Here is a 19,529-nt window from a genome sequence, read left to right as displayed (position 1 = left end):
ATATTAATTATAAACGACTGGTTTGATTCTGTAAAAACAACTCCAGCAGCTTTTCTGATGAGTGTAAATGCACACTTCCACTTGACAGGTTCTCTGCATGTTTCTCATGTTCAAAAGTAGTCTTTCTTGCATCTTCGCATCAGTGATCATCACCCTGATTAGTCATTCTGGAAAGAGCACATAAACACAGCGGTTAACCTCGAGGGAAGCAAAACTAGCTACTGATTAAACACAAGAAACAGATTTTTTTAGCTGTATTTTATTGGTTAGCTTTGAGCTGGTACTCGTGGCTACATCACTTGTGCACAACGACTCAAAACAACCTCTGAACCATATATTATTCTCTCTCTATATATACAAAAAAAAATCTGTGTTTGAGTTTAATTGAATGGCAAAATATGAGGACAGTACCTTGATGTGTGCCCTCTGCTGCCACTGGCGTATCTAGTGATGCAACCAATGAGCGCTCCTGCTTCGTGGCACTGCTCATGTCTTGGCTAGAGTCAGTATGAGGCGTCTCTGTTTGTGAAGATTCTTCATTTCCAATCATTGAGCCCTTCATGTTTACTTTACATTGGTATCCAAAGGCCTCATAGTGTCTGAAACCAGGAGACAGAGTTTGCTTTTGAGCTGCTTGGCGTGATGTACATGCTGGGTCAAGGTGATCTGGTGCTGGAGTCCTGGAACAACCTTGAGATGCTGAATCTCTGCTCATGGAAGAAGCCACCAATTCTTCAATTAAATAGCTGCAGGTCTTCACTAGGTCTTGTGTTCCTTTAACACAACCCTCTGAATCCTTCACATAACCCGAGGGGTTGTTCACAACATGGCCAGTGTCTGGTGAGCAGCAAGCAGTGCTGACTTGCATTGCTGGCACAGGGGCGAAGCTGTCCGGATCATCTGATTCACAAGGTAACTCTAATATTGCAAGGCTTTGCATCCCATTTGCTAGAGCTGTTGACGCCTGGGAGTTGAACATCATTAAACTTGGTCCATTTTCAAAATGAAGGGCATCGACTTCTTCGTTATGGAGTGGTGCTTGATATTTCATTGCAATGTCAAGCTTCTCTAACAGTGTATGTACCTGTCATTGAAAAAGGTCACTTTTTACAGTCATGATTTTGCTAAAGCACAGAATAAATATATTTTAAACAACAGGGTTAACATGCATTATGATTACTATATGTCCCAAGATGGTTCGGGCAGGGACAAATACCATATGTACCACATACTGTACTGTACATGAAATGAGTGTAAATAAGCTACATTTTATATGACTGACGTATCTGTCGAGCAAGTAGACATCTTCTGTATTATATCAAATCTGTATCTTACTGTTTGTTTGTTAGTTTCAGTCATGACTGACAAGACAGTAGATCAAACTGACTTAGACAGAGGACTGACAGCAGGTGCTTGGTAGGCAGGTGCTTCCACATCCAATCCTGCTCTGATTACTAAAGGAACAGTCTTGTGATAGACACTAAGATGGTGATAAATGTTTAAGACTAGCACTCATAGCATGTATATTTAGCAATGTTTAAACTACAGTATTTGGGACAGGGAGGTTGGGGGATAGTGTGCACTAGATTGACAGATCTTTGGACAGATATACATATAAACAGACAAAGAGAAAGATACATAGAGATAGATACAGAGACAGATACATTACTTCTGATGCGGCTGGTCTTCTTTTTTGGAAACAAAGGCATACAACCCTGGCAAACTGCACTGCAGAGATAAAAGGCCACTCCCCAGCCTTTCTGTCCAGGTATTTCCGACAAATTTCTTCAGCAGCCAGTCTAGGGTTTTCCACATTCACTTGTTCTGTTTCTTCTCTGATCAACTCGTGCTGTTAATAAAACAAAATATAAAAGAATGGATTTATTTGATCAATTATTTACAAGACCGTTTAAAATCCTTGGAAATATTAATATTAATACACAGAAAAAGTCAGTAGTTTTGTAACTTATATTCTTGCAGAAATATTTAAGCAATATACATTTTTCTTAGTTTCCTAGAATTTACCTATTGCTAATAACATCATGGATATAAAAACTTGCTGATGGGGGAGCTGTTTCCTGCATGCCTTAGCTGATTGCATGCCACTCAGTGCAGCCCCATTGTTCAGGATGCATGACACATTTTGAGTTTCCTAATAAGGGTAACAATCTCACTGTCATTGTTAGGGTCTGGCTGCGCTCCCTGTCTCACTGGTCTTGGCCTGAGCCAGTGGGGCAGTCTTCTGGCAGACAGAGATCAACCCTTCTCCCATGTTTAGTTTGATCAATCGCACGCTGCCTCTCTTTCATTCTAGGGGTCTTGGTTTCTCTTGCAGGGACATTTCTCCTCGCTCCACCGCAGTGCCCTTGGCCTGTCTGAGTCACTGAGTGCACACGCTGCCAGGACTAAGATCAACCCCTATGATTTCAGCTTCTTTCACTTCCCTATTTCAGAACTGGTGCTTTAATATTGTTAAATAATAAATGTATGCTATCCAGTGTACGGTCATGGCTCCTATCTGCCCTGTTCTGCTATTTTACTTGCACTTGCATTCTCAAGTCGGAACACAAATACCACAGTGTCAAGGTTGTAAAGGGGTAGCACGCTACACGCTTGGTTATGTGTTTCTTACCAAAAGAGAAGGTTTTCCTAATTTATCTCTTGCTTTCAGACCAGTCAGAATTTCTGCAAGCACCTACAATAAAAATAATAACTAGAATTACATTATGGTATAGAGTGCTGTACGATACAAGCTGATAATCAGACCCGTTTTGAAGGGAGTGCAAAAGCAAATGTTCAAATAAAACAAATGTAATAGAATAAAATCAGATAAGAACCTTTAGGATTACATTTCCATTAAGGTGCTACCCAATGGCTTTTAAAATGTTGCTCTAATGATAGCAGCAGCACATTTGAATTCCTAGGGTTAGCTCCAGCAAGGAGGAGTTAGCCTTGTAATACTGTCTCAGACAAAATAGAGACCAATCTGTTCAAAGATTTCTCTGAAAGGGATTCTCTGGCCAGCACAGTGGGCATTTGGGTGCTGAGAGCCGAGGACTGATCTACTTATCAAAAACATATACTACTACTACTACTACTACTACTACTACTACTACTACTACTACTACTACTACTACTACTACTAATAATAATAATACAGTGCGTTTATAAGCAGTATATACATGTTATATATGCAAAAATGTGTTACTATAAATATGTCCATAGTGGGAAAATAAGTTTGCTGCAGACATTTCCTGTTTTTGCTGAAGTCGCAGAGGTGCCTTAACCATCAGTCATTGGTTATCCAGGCGCAGTTAATAAATGCAAGCCAATTGAACCATTCAAAACCAGAATTACTGTGTTCTGTCAACAAAACTGGGCTGTTTGTGATCTGCAGTGTACTGCTTTAGAAATCACAGATTCGAATTTGAAAAGGGAAACTCACAACGCCACAGGAAAAAACATCGACTTTGTCCGATATTTGCCTGTTTCTAATGAAGTCGTCAGGAAAGTATGCGAGACACGTTTCTAGGAGGCCTGTCTGAGTGTTGGTGTATCCGCTCCTGGTATCGGATGGTAGAATCCTGGCTCCAAAGTCACACAGCTTTGGTGTGAAGCAGCTGTCCAACAGAACATTGGTACTGCAGATTAAAGTGAAACAATGTTCAAGAAGAGTTAGGGGTGACTGGACTGAAGTCTTTAAAATCTTAAAAGTTAACCCTAAACAATACTTTAAGCGCAGCACAGAAACCAGGACCAGAGGACACAGCTGGAAAGTATGAACCGACTTGACACTGTATTGAGCATGTTCTTGTTCCTAACTGTGCTTGAACACATTTTAAACAAATCTCTCCTAAAAACAAGTAATGCAGATGGACATCTTAAATCTTCTTCATTTGTTATCAGTACAAAATAACTGGGTAGGATATTTGTTCTTCATTAACCCCTTATTAAAAAGCGTGAAGTAAAATGGATATGTGACTGTAAAAAAATGTAAAGAGATTGAGAGAGAGACATGGGACTGTGTTTGCAAACACCACACAGAAGTATTCTATTATATATTCCAAACAGAAACCAGGGCTTTGAACAGGCAGTAAAAGTGTGCGTGTGTGTGTCTGTGTGTGTGTGTGTCACCTTGTTGTACATTATTCCTAGAAAATGAATCATATTTTGGGATATCACTGCTCTTGTGAAACATTTTGCTCCTTAAAATCATCTGAAGTGCAGACAACTAAATACTCAAGGATAGCAATACACTGACATTTAAACAAAACTGTATAAGTTGAAATGTAATGCTTCCCCATATTACATGATAAGAATGCATTCAGAAAGCTTGCTGCATTGTAGTTTTAGTGGAGGAACACGTTACCTTTTTATGTTGCCATGGATGATCTCCTTTGAGTGTAAAAAGACAAGGGCATGGGCAATCCCCACAGCTATGCTAATGCGGGACTCCCAAGAAATAGGGGGGCTGCCATTCTGTAAAGACACAAATGAAATAACTTGCATGTCTGACAGCACAGAATCTCGTTTGTTTTTATCATGCTTGTCCTGACTGTGTAAGCTGCATGCACTGTGTATTCTGTACACTTCTTACTTACAATTAACTGCAGCCTGTCTTGCAGAGATCCGTTTTCCATGAACTGGTAAATCAAGCAATATGAGCCATTGTCAATGCAACAAGCCACCAACTCCAAAATGTTACTGTGGTGATATCTGCAAATAAAGGTTTTATGTTTCCAATAAGTCAGTACTAAACAACAAAAACAACAAAGCTTTTAGCGCTGTCCAAACAGATTGCAACAATTTTTTTTTTATTCTAGTAATTTTCTGAGGCCTAGTTAAATTTCGTGGCACTTAACTGTAAGATAATAACTTTACAGCACCCGAGCGATTGAGACGATCTAGGAAGTTTTTAATAAACTCTTTCAATATTTCAGACCTGTATTCAGGTCTAGGAACCGCCACTCTGCTCTATAATGCAGTATAACAGCAGACCAGTAAAATAATATCTACATTTGTATTTCATTATGTTCAATGTAAGCCACTAAAATTTTTTTTTATTTTAGGGTAGTTAGTCATAACACTTTACGTTAAGTGTCTCTAATTGCTGTGTATTTACAAAGTACAGTAGTTACATGGTAAATACAGGTGTACTTACACATAACTGCAATGTTATTATGCATTTTTACAATGTACAAAACGTGTAAATCTTTTTACACGATATATGTAAGTGCACAATTGTATCAGAAAAGGGTTAGGTTTGGAATTAGGTTTAGGGCTAGGGTTATATCATGCAAAAAAGATGTACACATTAAGTACACTGTAACTATGCATAATAACATTGTAATTACGTGTAAGTACACATTTACTAAGTAACTACTCTGTAAATACACAGTAATTAGAGACACGTAATGTAAGCCTTTCTTTAGTAAGTGCTGAGTTAATGATTGGAGTAAAATGCTTTAAAACATACACCCATGTCTGATAATCTAGAAGGAATCTGTGTTACCAAATCAAAGTTTTTCAAGTCCAAAGATATTGGCACATTGACACTCAACAGAAGAACATATGAATATTTACAAAGAGAGGAGGTCAGTAGCTGATTGATCCCACCAGAACTTTGTTAAGTCGGGTCTTAAGAATCCCACAGATTCAACATCAAAGCATATTCGATAAAACATTGATGAAAGCTGCTGCAATATGCAATAATCCAACATTATACAGTGCAATGCAGTTTGCTCTTGGAATCACAAACAATGCTTCCAGCTTTGTGTTGCCAGTTTCCTGTGCATTCCAAGGTTGTTTGAAAACTATACATGTAAATATTTTTTAGCCTTTTATGAAGAGATGCCCAGTTTGCCTGGAGGTCAACACTGAAATAAACTATTTGTCTTTTTATCTGTTATGTTGCTGTAACAAACATATTTTCTATTGGCTACAGTAAGATAGGGTGAAATTTGATTACTGCGTAATGATTATACTATTCAACAATTATTTTATGTTGGGTGTAGCTGCTGACATAGCATACTTACTTAGAGAGGATACATATCTCTGTACAGAAACATTTCTCCAAAGTTCTTCTGTACACCCCACCACTCTATCAAAAACAGAAATGACAAATGACATACATTAGTACAGTAATGGAACATTTGAAGAACGTAGCACTAAATCTTTTTAGAATTGCCAATTATATGTTTCTTTTGTTTTTTTACTAAAACCCAGCAAATATGGTGGATGTTTCTGTGTTTCCAGAGTCCAGAGTCGACCCACCTTTCGACTGTGAAAAACACGTTTTCAGAAACGTTTTCCTTTTTTGGTCAATCAGGAGTGACTAAATCCACAGAAGATGGCATGCTGCTAAAATAAATCTTTGTATTGATAATGTAATGAATTGGCGTCTTAGCCATTGAATTGAATGGAGAGACGGGCTGGATGCGAAATGGTGACCTCACAGTTCAAAGATGAACGTCCGTTCAACTGTAGCGCCAGCTCTGTAGTGGGAAGGTAGGCACATGTCTTACGCTGATGCCAGTGTTATTAACTCATCAGCTGCTGGAGGAGAAATCAAGTACAATATGTACACTGACAGGGCATGTCTGTTCAATGTGAAAAGTAAAGAATATGATATGTTGCTTGAAAATGTTTAAAGAAAAAAAAAAGTGTCCTTGCGTATGCTTGACTTGAAACCTATTGCCGCAAGGGAGCTTACAGTGCAGTAACTTTATATTAAGAAAAAAAACACAATTGCTCATTTAAGTAACAAATTGCTCATTATTTTTGGAAACTTCTATCCACAATATTGCTTTAGCACAGTATACTTGCCTCGTGCAGTTTCCTGAAGGCATATTGGTTATTAGCTTCAACCCCTCTGTAAACATCTCCAAACACTCCTGAACCGATTATCTGATCAATACTGAAGTTGTTGGTGGCTTTCTTAATATCTTCAAACGACCAGCAGTTTAGACCAGAACACTCCCTGGCTGTCTCTTGTTGAATTAAAGCACCTTCCTATAATACAAAAGAAGAGCTGAAGGCTAATGTGTTCAGGAGCTATCCCAACCCCACCTCCCAACTCCAATGACTGTCTCCTGCTCGTTGCCTGTGTGTGATATGGTTCAAGTCTGGTGACAGCAGGGCTGGAACTGGAGTGTGCTGAAGGAACCACCATGACACTGTACAGGACCAAGGGGGCTAAGTGTGGGGTTGAGCGCAACAGAGCTTCTGTTCAAAGGTAAGAAAGACACTTTCTCCTAAGGACATTGGAAGTCTTACCTGTTGGTCTCTCTTCCCACAAGTCACATGACCACTTTGCGTTGCTGACATGAGGTGAACAGGAATAGGGGGTGGACCAGGTAAGGAGGAAACACATTTTTCTGAAATTATAAATAAATAAATAAACGTAACTTTTTAATGAATGCATATTTGTATTGTTATAAAATGTAAATATATTCAACAAACATTATTACAGATTCCTATCCAAGCAGGTCTTAAAAGACCATCCTATGTTCCTCTGTCATCAGATATTTTTCCACAGTCTACTAACTGCACAAAGACGGAGCTTATTTAGGTGGAGAAGTCATTATAACACCCTACAATGCAAATACACAACTGTGTCTGTATTTACAAGTAATATAAACAAGATTTCTACAGCGCCTTTCATGATGAAACATACAATAACATAGATACAATAACATAGGTGCAGGTGACTGTATGCCCCTGTCAATAAATATGTGTCTGACAAACATGTTTACCTTGACTTGGCAGTTTTGTGCCTGAGTACACACTGAACCCTGACACGGGACTTCTTCTGACCCCATCTAGGGAGGAGTGAGATGGGAGAGTGACATTAGCGGTAGCAGGCAAATATCAGGATAAACAAATGACTCGTTTCATATTTCTTTGAATCCTCATCTGCTGCCTACAGCTACATCATTGTGTTTTTAAAGCAGCATAGAACAACAACTGGTACCCTTATCCCTTCCAATAAATAACAGCTCTGTTTAGGCCTCAGCAGACTTTCTAAAGCTGAGGGAACTCAAAGCCACTTTTTCAGGAACAGTGGCTCAAAACCTGGTTCCAGGAGACATAGTCTGCTGTATCAAATCCCTAGCTCCTCTGAAGCCAGCTATTTCATCTAGGGGAAAGTGACGGTTTTAGATTAGGAAACATGCAACTCTGATTTTAAACCACAGCTTTATGAAATGCAGTACACCCACCAAAAACAGGAAGCTATGTGTGTCAGCTGCGGTTTTTATGTTTATTAAAGGATCATAGTCAAAGCTTATTTTTATTGTAAGAATAACTACTTCATTAGAAAGAGGATGGCCCAATGGAAGACATGCACAGCGCTTGATTTGCTTTGTATCATTTAACAGCACATTCAACAAGGTTTAAATGAAAAATGGAAAAAGAAATATATCCAGACTCATTTTAGTTGTATGAAAGTAAAACCCATAGGCTATAAATAAATACGTTTGATCCATTTGTGTTTGTAGTTGTTAGTTATTATACATGTATACCATGTATGTAACACTTCATTATATATTTATTAAGCTTTTAAAATTACGATAGAACTCGCTAACTCACTACACAATTTGTTTATAATTGTTCGGTGAATTCCTCTAATCATGTTGAATGTATTTTCTCTGGTAGGTTACGCTTCCGCGATAAATAAACTCAACATGATTAGCTGTAGCCACCAAACACTTACAGTATTATAAGAACATTTTCTATGCATACAACTGTGTGAAGGTGAAAGTGTACATTGTACATAAAGTGAGGGGGGAGTCTTAACAACGTTACCAATACATTTAGGCAAAATCCATGTCAATGACCTGTTGCCTGTAAGGAAACTGTATTGTAATATCTATGTCGTTTTCTATACCAAGATTTCATTATATACTCAACATAATATAATTAAAATAAAATCTCAACACTTGTATAATTAAAATAAAATCCACAGTAGAGGTCAGCTGTCATATAATGTACATATCCAGAGTTCAGATAGCCTACAGGCATTGATAATTTCTGTAACAATACACTGGGTGCAAATAATGGTAGATCATTTTAGTAATACAACAAACGATCCGTAAGGTTACAAATGGTTAAAACATGTGAATAAATCCCATTCATAACCACAAGTATAGAAAAGGCTTAAATATTTTCAGAACTACAAATATTGAATTACCTAGGTAGTCTGTAAGAAATTAACCCTGGTCCACACTCTCTCTCTGTATCGTCGGCGTCAAAGCTGCGGTCTGTTACATATCTGTTTCAAGGTGTGTTATATTCTCTTTCATTAATTAAAATCCTCCTTTTCCAAGTGCAAATTAACTCCTGATAAATGATGACAATTAACATGGATTTCCTTTTTAATTCCCACGTAAACAAAGAAACAGCAAGAATCACTGCTCGTTAATACTAACATTATATCGTAAATTAACAGTCAATGCTACATACCGATTTGTTGATTAACAATGGAGTTATCGAAACCGCCCCCCCCCCCCCATTACCCCACCCCATTACCTCATAGCCTGCTGCTAGAAAAGTGTTCTTTATTTCTATTCCCATTTCTCCAGAACTGAGGAAGCAGCTCAAGATCCTGTCTTTAATCTCTCTTCCTCTATATATTTTTTGTCTCTTGCTCATATTTTGCAGTTTGGCCTGAATCTATTTATGTCCATAAGACAATAATGCAGTACAGACCATTTACAGTACATCAGAGACAAACAGCATTTGCCGTGATCATAAATTGTGTTGCGCTTATATTAACAAATATCATGCTAATGTCAGAAAGGCGACAATGAAAACGTGCAGCTGCACCAAATGAGTACTCTGTACAGAGGAAATGGAACTGTGGTGGGGCGGTAATGACAGACTTCCTTAATAAAGACCATCGATCGCAGGCTGCTGATTCATCCAGTACTATATGCTCTGTGAACATCCACACAATAGAATCTGTTAGATAGAAAACAACATTTCAATAGCAAATTGCAATTTTGGGCACCGATTTAGAAATCTGTTTGTGTCCTTAAGGTTTATTTTGGTGTAAAATTGCTTATTTTTCATTTAAAATTTTCTAACACCTATTTTTTCCAAATCAGACAATGCTTTATTGTGCTGAGATCCTAATAAAAGTCAAAAAGCGGTATAACTTTTAGAGCTGTTTGCTATAGTACAAGATATTCAGTGAATGGACAGCAGCAGTATAGTGTTATCAAGTATTGGACTTACATGTTCTGCACTGTACTGTGTCACTGTCTGGGAAAGCAGCTGAATTCATTCTACTGATATTATTCACAGGATCTCTATGTTCTACCTGGGAGTGTCTCTAAATTTAAGCTAGAAAGGTACAGTATTTAAAGACATGTGCATAACTGAAGGAGGGCTTTAGCTTTATTATTACTGGTTCCCTTGGTTTCAGATCTTTTGGTTCATTGCTTGGATTCTATACTTTTGAATAAGCAGATATGCTATTGATGAACAGTTGCTGCTGCCTCCTGGTTTGTATCATTTCAAGTGCTCTCGTTCAAACTCATTCCAGTGGTCCCCTGTAATCAGGGTGCCGGGATGCAGCAGTTTAAATATAGCATTGTAAGCAGAGGTGTTAATAGTACAGAGTTTATACCTTTAAAAAAATGTGCCATTGTCAAAGATATGCAGGCCAAACATAGGTGTTAGCCTGAGTGTTTACATAGGAGTAACTGAACAGTGTGCTAGGCAGTGTTCATTTCACAGTCATTCATTCTTCTGCTGTCTTTTCCATATACAGTTAAAGGCCTTTCACATAACAGTATTATACACAAAACGATGTATAAAATAGTCACGGAGGGTTGGTTACGCCCTCATAAAAGTTTACCAGGATGTATTGGTACAGTTTTGCCATGCTTTTCCCATGGTTGAACTATGCATTTACCATAGCTTACCCTGGTTTGTCATATTTATGAATATGCTTTACCATACCTTGCTATTATTTACAATGCTTCCCTATGCTTTATTATACTTTGGAGTGGTTTTTACTGTGGTAAGCGTTTATAAGGGCATTCCCAGTATGTTAAATCATAAATGTTTTTATTACTGAAGCTTAAATGGTTAGTGAAGTCTTATGACCGCATCTTCAGTACTGTTTTTACCCCCTACCAGGCACGAAACCCTCTACGAAGTGGATGTAGGCGGGTGTTCTTTCTCATCATACTGATAGCTCTCATTTTGAATTCACAGCCGTGGCAGGGGATGTATGCTTCTCGCATTCTACAGGTGATATTGAGAAACTACTGAAAAACAGAAAGTCTTTCGGACCCTAGATGCACCTTTGTATGGTGCACTATGCAGCTGCCTTCCTCAGTAATGCTCTCACCTGCCGTTAGCAGCTTGGCTGGTCTGTAAAGCTCAAGCTGGTACAGGATCTCCAGGAGCTGCTGAACAGACCCAGTCCTGACGCCCCACCACCACAGCAGCTCTCTGGTCCGACTCCTCCCAGTCTTCTCTACAGACTGGATGATGCGTAGCTCTGTCTGGTCACACACGATGCAGGACGCTAGAAGAGTTACATGACAATCAGCATGCTTGCCATGTGCTTCAGATATGGACCAGTTTAATATCTCTCTTCCAGTCCCTTTGCTTCATACTCCCAAGGCCTTTGGTTGTTATGTACAGATGCCCCATTTTTGAATATACTGTATATATGGAAACCTGCTTACCCAGTTGTCATGACGCTTGGTATTAACATTATTTAGAGCATGTTATTTAGAGTATTAGATTCTGGGGATATAAGGGGTGTCTGTCTGTCTGTACATGTATCCATCTACTGTATGTCATACTTACATTTTTGCATATATAAGGAAAACTGCTTATTAAATTGTGATGAGACTTGGCATTAACATTATTTAGAGCATGTTATTTGGGAATATCAGATTGTGGGGATACATGGAGGGTTCTTTCTGTCTCTGCATCTGTCTGTCTGTATGTCACACTTTTACATGTAAACATAATAAGATATTCCACATAATAAAGTATATTAAATTGACTGATTTACAGTAAGATAACATACCAATGCCTCATTTGCTTACTTCATGACATCAAGACTTAAATACCATGTATCCAATCGTTGCTGCACAATTCACAGCCATTGGTCATCAACTCTTTCAAACTAAAGACAGCTCTAAGCTGTTCAAATTGTAGAAATGTTCTCTTTTTGCGCCATTTAATTAAAAAAACAGAACAATGCACTACACTTAACATTATACTTGTATTTCTAATTTTTTTTTAATGTAAGGCAACTTAGTTAAGGCTTATCTTTCTCAAAAAAAGGAAAACATTTATTTATACCACCATCCCGCAACTATTGCTCACTTTGGTTTGTATTCAGTTATCAAATCAAACATTGCATGCACATTAACTTACTTCAAACTACAGTACAATTCTGTAAAAACAAGACTATACAATTCCAAAGGTCCCACTTACCAAACTTCCTCCAGTCTCTGTCTTGCAGGCAGTCCATTAATTTGCAAAACTCTTCAATTACATGGTTAGAGAGGTCACTAAGAGGGAATATTTCTTTATTTTTGAAATGTGCCATTCCAACGTATTTTTGAAATGAACTAAACGACGCGCCTCTCTCCTGGTTATAACGCACACACGCACAGTGTTAGAGGCTAGTGTGTTATTGTCTGTTCCGTGCAAGAATTTAAACTTCAGACCCAACTTCCTTTTTTTCTGACATTTTTACTTTGATTGAAGAGATACCCGCAAGGGAAAGTCGGGTGCTTAGCACAAGCTCGCTCGAGGGTTAAATAAAATATACATCGTGACCATATATATAGTATGTGTGTTACTGAATGCGACAAGAAGGGCGTTAGTGTTTCACCACATCTGTAAAAATAGGTAATGGCTGAGGTAAAACTAAGCTGTGAGGAAAAGTTTATTATAGTTTTATCTCAGAATGTATAACATGTTTATAAAGGTAGAAATAATATAGATACATTATAATGGTTAAAAATAAGTGTAAAGAACTGCTTAGTTATTTATTTTTGTATTTATTGCAAATGTTTTTTTCTATTATTATTTGTAGTAGCTTCAGTATTTTTTATAACCTTGCTTATAAAACAATTTAACTATAAAGCAGTTTTTATGAGTCAAATGGCAATAATCTGAAGTGTTGAATAAATGGTATCACATGAAAACAAACACTGAAGAGGTCTTTAAACACGCCGTACCGTATACTTTTTTTTTCCTATTTGGTCTGTCTAGCTTGCCAATAAAGGATTGCTTGGCACGACCTTTAGTTATAGTAAAACGCTGCGCGCGGTTATGTCACAAAAGGGATTTGCACTGCTGAAATCTCGTAAACATAATGTACGACTTCTGAATGTTTCTATGCAAAAAAAAAGTCAATGTAAGTCACAATGGGCGTGACTGCAAATCTTTCCCACTTTAATAAGGGCTGCTAGATGGTGCTCTGTTGGCAGGTACTTGATGCTTCACTATGAACAAGCTCTTGGTTTGCAGAGTGTTCCATTCCAGCTGTGAATCTCCTTTTAAAAGGGCTCTGGTCCAGGTGTTTGTTCCAAACATGTTCCTAATTCTTTACTTGAAGCAACTAGCCCTCCGTCCTGATCCTAAACAGTATATCCTCTCATTATAGTCATTTTACCACATTAAGAGTCATGCCTATAACATTAGACATAACATAAGAAAAACAAGCTCCTAAATACAAATGATGTGTGGGTGAGTTTAAAGCCCAGATTTAATGAAACCAGCTCACAGTACTGGCTACCAGAGTGTTAGTATTGGGTTCAGACTGAATCATTTTTTATACCCTGACTCTCAAGCATACCATTTTGTAGAATTTTTTTTTCCAGTGTTATTTTTTAATCATTTTCAGTTTTCAGATTTATTACATTCTGATTTTTTTTAATACACAATGGCAGAACAATAACTCAGTCAGAATCACCATTAAAACCATAAAGAAACTGTAAAATACAAACTTAAAGGAAGGATTTTACCAAAAGAACTTTGACTTTAAAGGGTTAATAAAGCATACTTTAGTATACTTGAGCAAGCTACTGTTCTTGGTAACAATTCTTTTCCCCCCAAAAATGCTTACAGTTGCTTAAAAAAATGATACATTTTATGAATATACAATATTCTTTGTTAGTCATTGTGATATAACATACAGAACTAGTAATGCAATGCCTAACAATATTATTATGCGTGGACCCATGTGCACGATTTCAATCCCTTTTTCACTAATACTGTTCCCACTTCAGTAAAATATGTGCATGCAATGTATTAATACAATCTGTATATCTGTATCTAATAAAGCCAACAAAAGAAGAATACATCGCAGTATTGAACAATTGCAATAGAAATTCAAGGGAGGATAAGTATTTGCGTATATATATATATATATATATATATATATATATATATATATATATATATAGTGAGATTAAGAGTGTAAAAGGGGTTAGAGACACAGAACGACCAGGAACTACAATTCCCAACAACGGGGCAAACACACCTTGCATGACGGGTAACAGCGGTAGCTTTAAAAAGCTGCGGGAATCAGCTAGAGGGGTGAGTGAGAACAGGTGCACACACGAGCCGTGGAACGGGAGAGTACCTAACCAAGACGAAAGTGGGCAGCTGCATTGGGAGCGAGATTGAGATATTAACCAGTGGTAACCCAGAGGAATACAATTTTAGCACTTGTTTCTAAAACGGTACAGCGTAGTGGGGCATTACATTGAAGCAACCTTGCGGACTACCATTGTCACCAGTCGGAGACAACCATTGTTTCTACAGCGGGACAGTGTACGGTGGTTTTACCTTGAAAACAACACAGCGGACTACAGGCTTCCCTGCATCGGAGCAACGCAGAGAACACGGATTGCTGTAGAGTGAGTACGCTGTGTTTTACTGTTGATATGCTGGGAGCTACTGAAGCACGGGACTTGTGTGTATTCAAACAGAGTGCTTAAAGACTGTATCAAAAGCCCACAAACTGGGCAAGTGATTAACCCAGGAGAACTGTGTCCGGCTGGAAGTGTTGAACGGTGTAAAAATTACGCAGGGACACAGGAAGGGTGATTTAAATGAAAAACAACTTTATTGTCTGTCCGGGGAACAGTGGAACCTGCAACAAAAGAGAGGCGAGAGTTAGAGAACGCTCATTGCTCACGGTTTATCACCTGTATTAATTCTATTCTACACAGCAGTGTTATTACTTACCTTTACGAAAGGTTGGCCGGGTGTTTGGGCCGCACTATACTGCAAACAGGCTTCCGGGGCCGTCGGGATTACAAACCTGTGAGTAGGATGGGGACTACCACAACTCCACAGCGCCATCTGGTGGATGTCCGCGACAACCTGGAAAAGAGAAAGAAGCCACAATACCAAGCCAACACCAAAGAAACTTGGATACAGCAAGCCATTACTTACCTGAGGGTCTCGCTCCACAAAGAAAGTCCTGGACTGTGTTTATTTGAGTTTTGTTATTATTTGTCTTGATAATTGGAACTTCTGTGTGTTCATTTGTGGAATATAAGAGGAAAAGAAAAATCATTAAAACCGAAATCTCCTTGGACCTGGGTCTCTGTCACGTTCTTCTGCACCAAAACAGGCACTACTTACACATCTCATACTTACGTGGACTATACCAGTTCACATTTGGTGTTAGAAGTGGGATGTGTTAAGCCTGTAGTATCCATTACAGCACCCACCTGTCTGTTACCTGATTGCAGAAAATGGCTGATTTAGAAGCCCTGGTCCGTGTGATCATGAATGCCACGGCCGCACAACAGAACCTCGCAGCCATCCAACAGGAAACCAACCGGTTGCAGAATGAGCAGATACAGGAAGCAAAGAAGGAAAGGGTAGCCATTTTGCAACGGATGGAAGAACTGGTGAGCACTCCGGCTCCCGCGGCGGCCACCGCTTCTATACGGTCAACGCACGTACTGAATAAAATGACCAATGGCGATGACATTGAAGCATATCTCCTGGCCTTCGAAAGGACGGCAATTAGAGAAGGCTGGCCACGGGTGCAGTGGGCCGGTATATTATCAACCTTTTTAATTGGAGATGCCCAGAAAGCATACTTTGATTTGGCCACCGAGAAGGCCAACAATTACGATGTACTCAAGGCTGAAATCCTGGCCCGGGCCGGGATTACTACCGCTCTCCGAGCACAAAAGTACCACAGCTGGAGTTACAGCGGGTCCTTACCTCCCAGGTCCCAGCTGTTCGATTTGGTCCATCTGGCCAATAGATGGTTAAAACCCGAAGTGAACGACAGTCACACGGTCGTGGAATGGTTGGTAATGGATCGTTATCTCAGAGCGCTACCCCCAACGATGAGGAAATGGGTTGGCCAGGGGAACCCTAGCACATTGGACGACTTCATTGCCTTAGTAGAGCGCCAACTAGTGGCTGAAGAGCTAGTGCACCCTGGGGCTTCGGGTCATAAAGTGACGACCAGACCAGACAGTTGGAAACCACGTGTCCTAAACCCGAGGAGTAAGCCGCAGTCCACAGGAAATGAAGAGCGAGTACCTGTGGTGAAGGGACAGGGGGTTAACCGCAGCCGGGAGGGGATCGATTATTCTTTTTATCGCTGTTATAAGTGTAATCAAGTGGGTCATATAGCCAGGTTTTGCACACAAGGCGAGCCTATGCAGTGTAATATGGGGGATTATTTGTGTGGTAGTATAATAGTTCCAGGGAAAATAGAAAGAGGGGCGCCCTACCTCGCCCCAGTAGAAGTAAATGGACGTGAGGTCATGGCTCTCATTGATACAGGCAGTGCAATTACCTTGGTAGTGTCCAATTTGGTACCTACTTTCCGATTGAATTATGATCTCAGTACAGGGATTATGTGTATACATGGCGATACTAAACCTTACCCCACTGCTCTGGTTGATATAACTTACCAAGACCACGTGTGTAGCATGAGAGTGGGCGTGGTTAAAAGTTTGCCGCACTCAGTAATCCTGGGCAGAGATTATCCCAGGTTTAAAACCCTGGTGGACATTAACGGGAAATTGAGTCCTCCCGAGTTAAACACTGAGGTGGGCAATACCACCCCTGAGAGTCTATTAACCTTATTTCCCTTTACAGACAGCAGCCTGTTTGAAGGAATGAGACCCAGTAAGATTTATAAGTCGCGACGACAAAGACGGTTAGAAAAGGGGTATGGACCGCAAGGTGCACCAGTCCTAGTGGGGGAACAAAGGAGGAGGCAAAGGAGAGAAACAGGCACCCAGTGTACCGTCAGTGATATTATGGATACCACGGAGGAGGAAATAATGGATATAGGGGAGAGTGATGAACCAGAAAACTGGTATGAACCTTTTCAACCCTCAGCCCAGAATTTCGGAAGGGAACAAGCCCAAGACAGTACCTTAGTAAATATCCGGGACAGGGTTATATCGGTGAATGGGGTGCCAGTAGAGGGTGCGGTTGTGAATCCTAGGGAACACTTCATTATTAAGAATGATTTACTGTATCGCATTACTATGGTTAATGGCTCACAGGTGGAGCAGCTCTTGGTGCCCCAAGCATATCGTCTGACAGTCTTAAGGTTAGCCCACAATCATTTGTTTGGAGCACATTTAGGTAGTGAGAAAATGTTACAAAGGATTTGCCAACGGTTTTATTGGGTCGGTATTAACAAGATGGTGGAAAACTTTTGTAAATCCTGCCCTAAGTGTCAGAAAGCCAGTCCCAGACCACATTTTAGAGCTCCCCTCCAATCCATGCCTATCATTGAAGTCCCGTTCGAGCGGGTGGCCATGGATTTGAAAGGACCCCTAAATAAGTCTGCTCGAGGGCATGAGAATGTTCTCGTGATTGTAGATTACGCTACCAGGTACCCAGAAGCGATTCCCTTACGAAATATGGCCTCTAAACCCATGCAAAAGAGCTACTTCAAGTGTTTTCAAGAGTGGGAATACCCAAGGAGGTCCTTACAGACCAAGGGACCCCATTTACGAGTAGATTGATGAAAGAATTGTGCATTCTGCTGAAAATTAAACCAATTCGAACGTCAGTTTACCATCCTCAGACGGACGGACTGGTTGAGCGTTTTAATAAAACCCTAAAATCTATGCTCTGAAAAGTCATCGCCAAAGATGGGAAGGACTGGGACTTGTTGCTACCTTACCTAATGTTTGCTGTTCGGGAAGTGCCCCAGTCTTCTACAGGTTTCTCACCCTTTGAGCTACTATATGGACGCCAACCCCGGGGAATTCTAGACATTGCCAAGGAGACGTGGGAGGAACAGAACACCCTAGGTAAGAATGTAATTGATCACGTCATCCAAATGCAGAACAGGATAGATAGGGTCACACCCATTGTAACTAGTCACCTTCAGCAAGCACAACAACGACAAACACAACAATATAACAAAACAGCTAAATTGCGACAGTTTAACCCAGGCGATCGGGTTATGGTGCTAGTGCCCACACCCGAGAGCAAACTGTTCACTCACTGGCAAGGACCATATGAAATTATTGAACAGGTAGGCGAGGTAAACTATAAGGTACACCAATACGATGAACGAAAAAAGGAACAGATATATCATATTAACCTGTTAAAACCGTGGGTAGACAGAGAAGCATTAACGGTAGAGATTGACTCCACTCACGGTAGCTCAACGCCGTCCATAAATGAAGTACACATAGGGGAAGAGAATCAAACAGAATCTATCAATATCAACCCCGAGTTAGAGCCGGAGCAGAAAGAGGAAATACATCAGATGGTACAGCGTAACCAAGATGTGTTGTCCAAGACGCCCGGCCGAACTAGTATCATACACCACCATATCATAACCCCACCCGGTGTCAAAGTCACACTTCGACCGTACCGTATACCTGAAGCGAAAAAAGTAGACATTAGGAAAGAGATCACATTGATGCAAGAACTGGACGTAATCGAAGAATCTTACAGTCCATGGAGTAGTCCCATAGTTATGATTGCAAAGCCAAACGGTACGTGGCGATTTTGCAATGACTTTCGACAGCTAAATAATGTATCGAAGTTCGATGCATACCCTATGCCCCGGGTAGATGAGCTGATAGAGAAACTCGGAAAGGCAGAATACTTAACCACCCTAGACCTCACCAAGGGATACTGGCAGATCCCGTTATCTCCAGAATCCCGAGAAAAAACAGCGTTTGCTACTCCGTGGGGTCTGTTTCAGTATAAAGTGATGCCTTTTGGGCTCCATGGGGCACCCGCAACATTTCAGCGCTTAATGGACAAGGTTTTAAGACCACACGTAGAATACGCTTCGGCCTATATAGACGACATTGTAATATATTCAGAATCGTGGGAAGGGCATGTACAGAAGGTAGAGGCAGTACTTAATAGTTTAAGAGAAGCAGGGTTAACAGCGAACCCAGAGAAATGCTTTGTCGGTTTAAAAGAGGCGAAGTATCTGGGGTATGTAGTAGGGGGAGGAAAAATTAAACCACAGGTTAATAAAATAGACGCAATAAAAAACTGGCCCACCCCGCAAACCAAAA

The 19,529-nt window shown here is 39.9% G+C and overlaps 1 protein-coding gene across 5 annotated transcripts; it reads right to left on the bottom strand.

Annotated features, from left to right (window-relative positions):
* Window positions 1-19: 19 nt before the first annotated feature.
* Window positions 20-12,848, bottom strand: LOC117411730 (interleukin-1 receptor-associated kinase-like 2). 5 transcript variants are annotated; one of them, XM_059000394.1, is made up of 12 exons: window positions 12,466-12,848; window positions 11,360-11,539; window positions 7,755-7,820; window positions 7,276-7,376; window positions 6,036-7,011; window positions 4,602-4,716; window positions 4,370-4,479; window positions 3,446-3,641; window positions 2,633-2,695; window positions 1,670-1,849; window positions 412-1,084; window positions 20-167 (listed from the first exon to the last, which is right to left on the bottom strand). In XM_059000394.1, the coding sequence occupies exons 6-12, from the start codon at window positions 4,638-4,640 to the stop codon at window positions 163-165; spliced, it is 1,266 nt and encodes a 421-aa protein (XP_058856377.1). In that variant the 5' UTR covers window positions 4,641-4,716; window positions 6,036-7,011; window positions 7,276-7,376; window positions 7,755-7,820; window positions 11,360-11,539; window positions 12,466-12,848; the 3' UTR covers window positions 20-162. The 5 variants fall into 5 exon arrangements, with proteins under 5 accessions (XP_058856377.1, XP_058856379.1, XP_058856380.1 ...); XM_059000396.1 differs by lacking the exons at window positions 11,360-11,539; window positions 12,466-12,848 and adding an exon at window positions 9,529-10,771; XM_059000397.1 differs by lacking the exons at window positions 11,360-11,539; window positions 12,466-12,848 and adding an exon at window positions 9,463-9,498.
* Window positions 12,849-19,529: the final 6,681 nt, after the last annotated feature.

Source organism: Acipenser ruthenus, chromosome 25 (assembly GCF_902713425.1).
Source record: "Acipenser ruthenus chromosome 25, fAciRut3.2 maternal haplotype, whole genome shotgun sequence".
NCBI classification, from domain to species: domain Eukaryota; kingdom Metazoa; phylum Chordata; class Actinopteri; order Acipenseriformes; family Acipenseridae; genus Acipenser; species Acipenser ruthenus.
The sequence above is the reverse complement of the archived record's forward strand: the minus strand, read 5'-3'. Positions and strand labels throughout refer to the sequence as shown.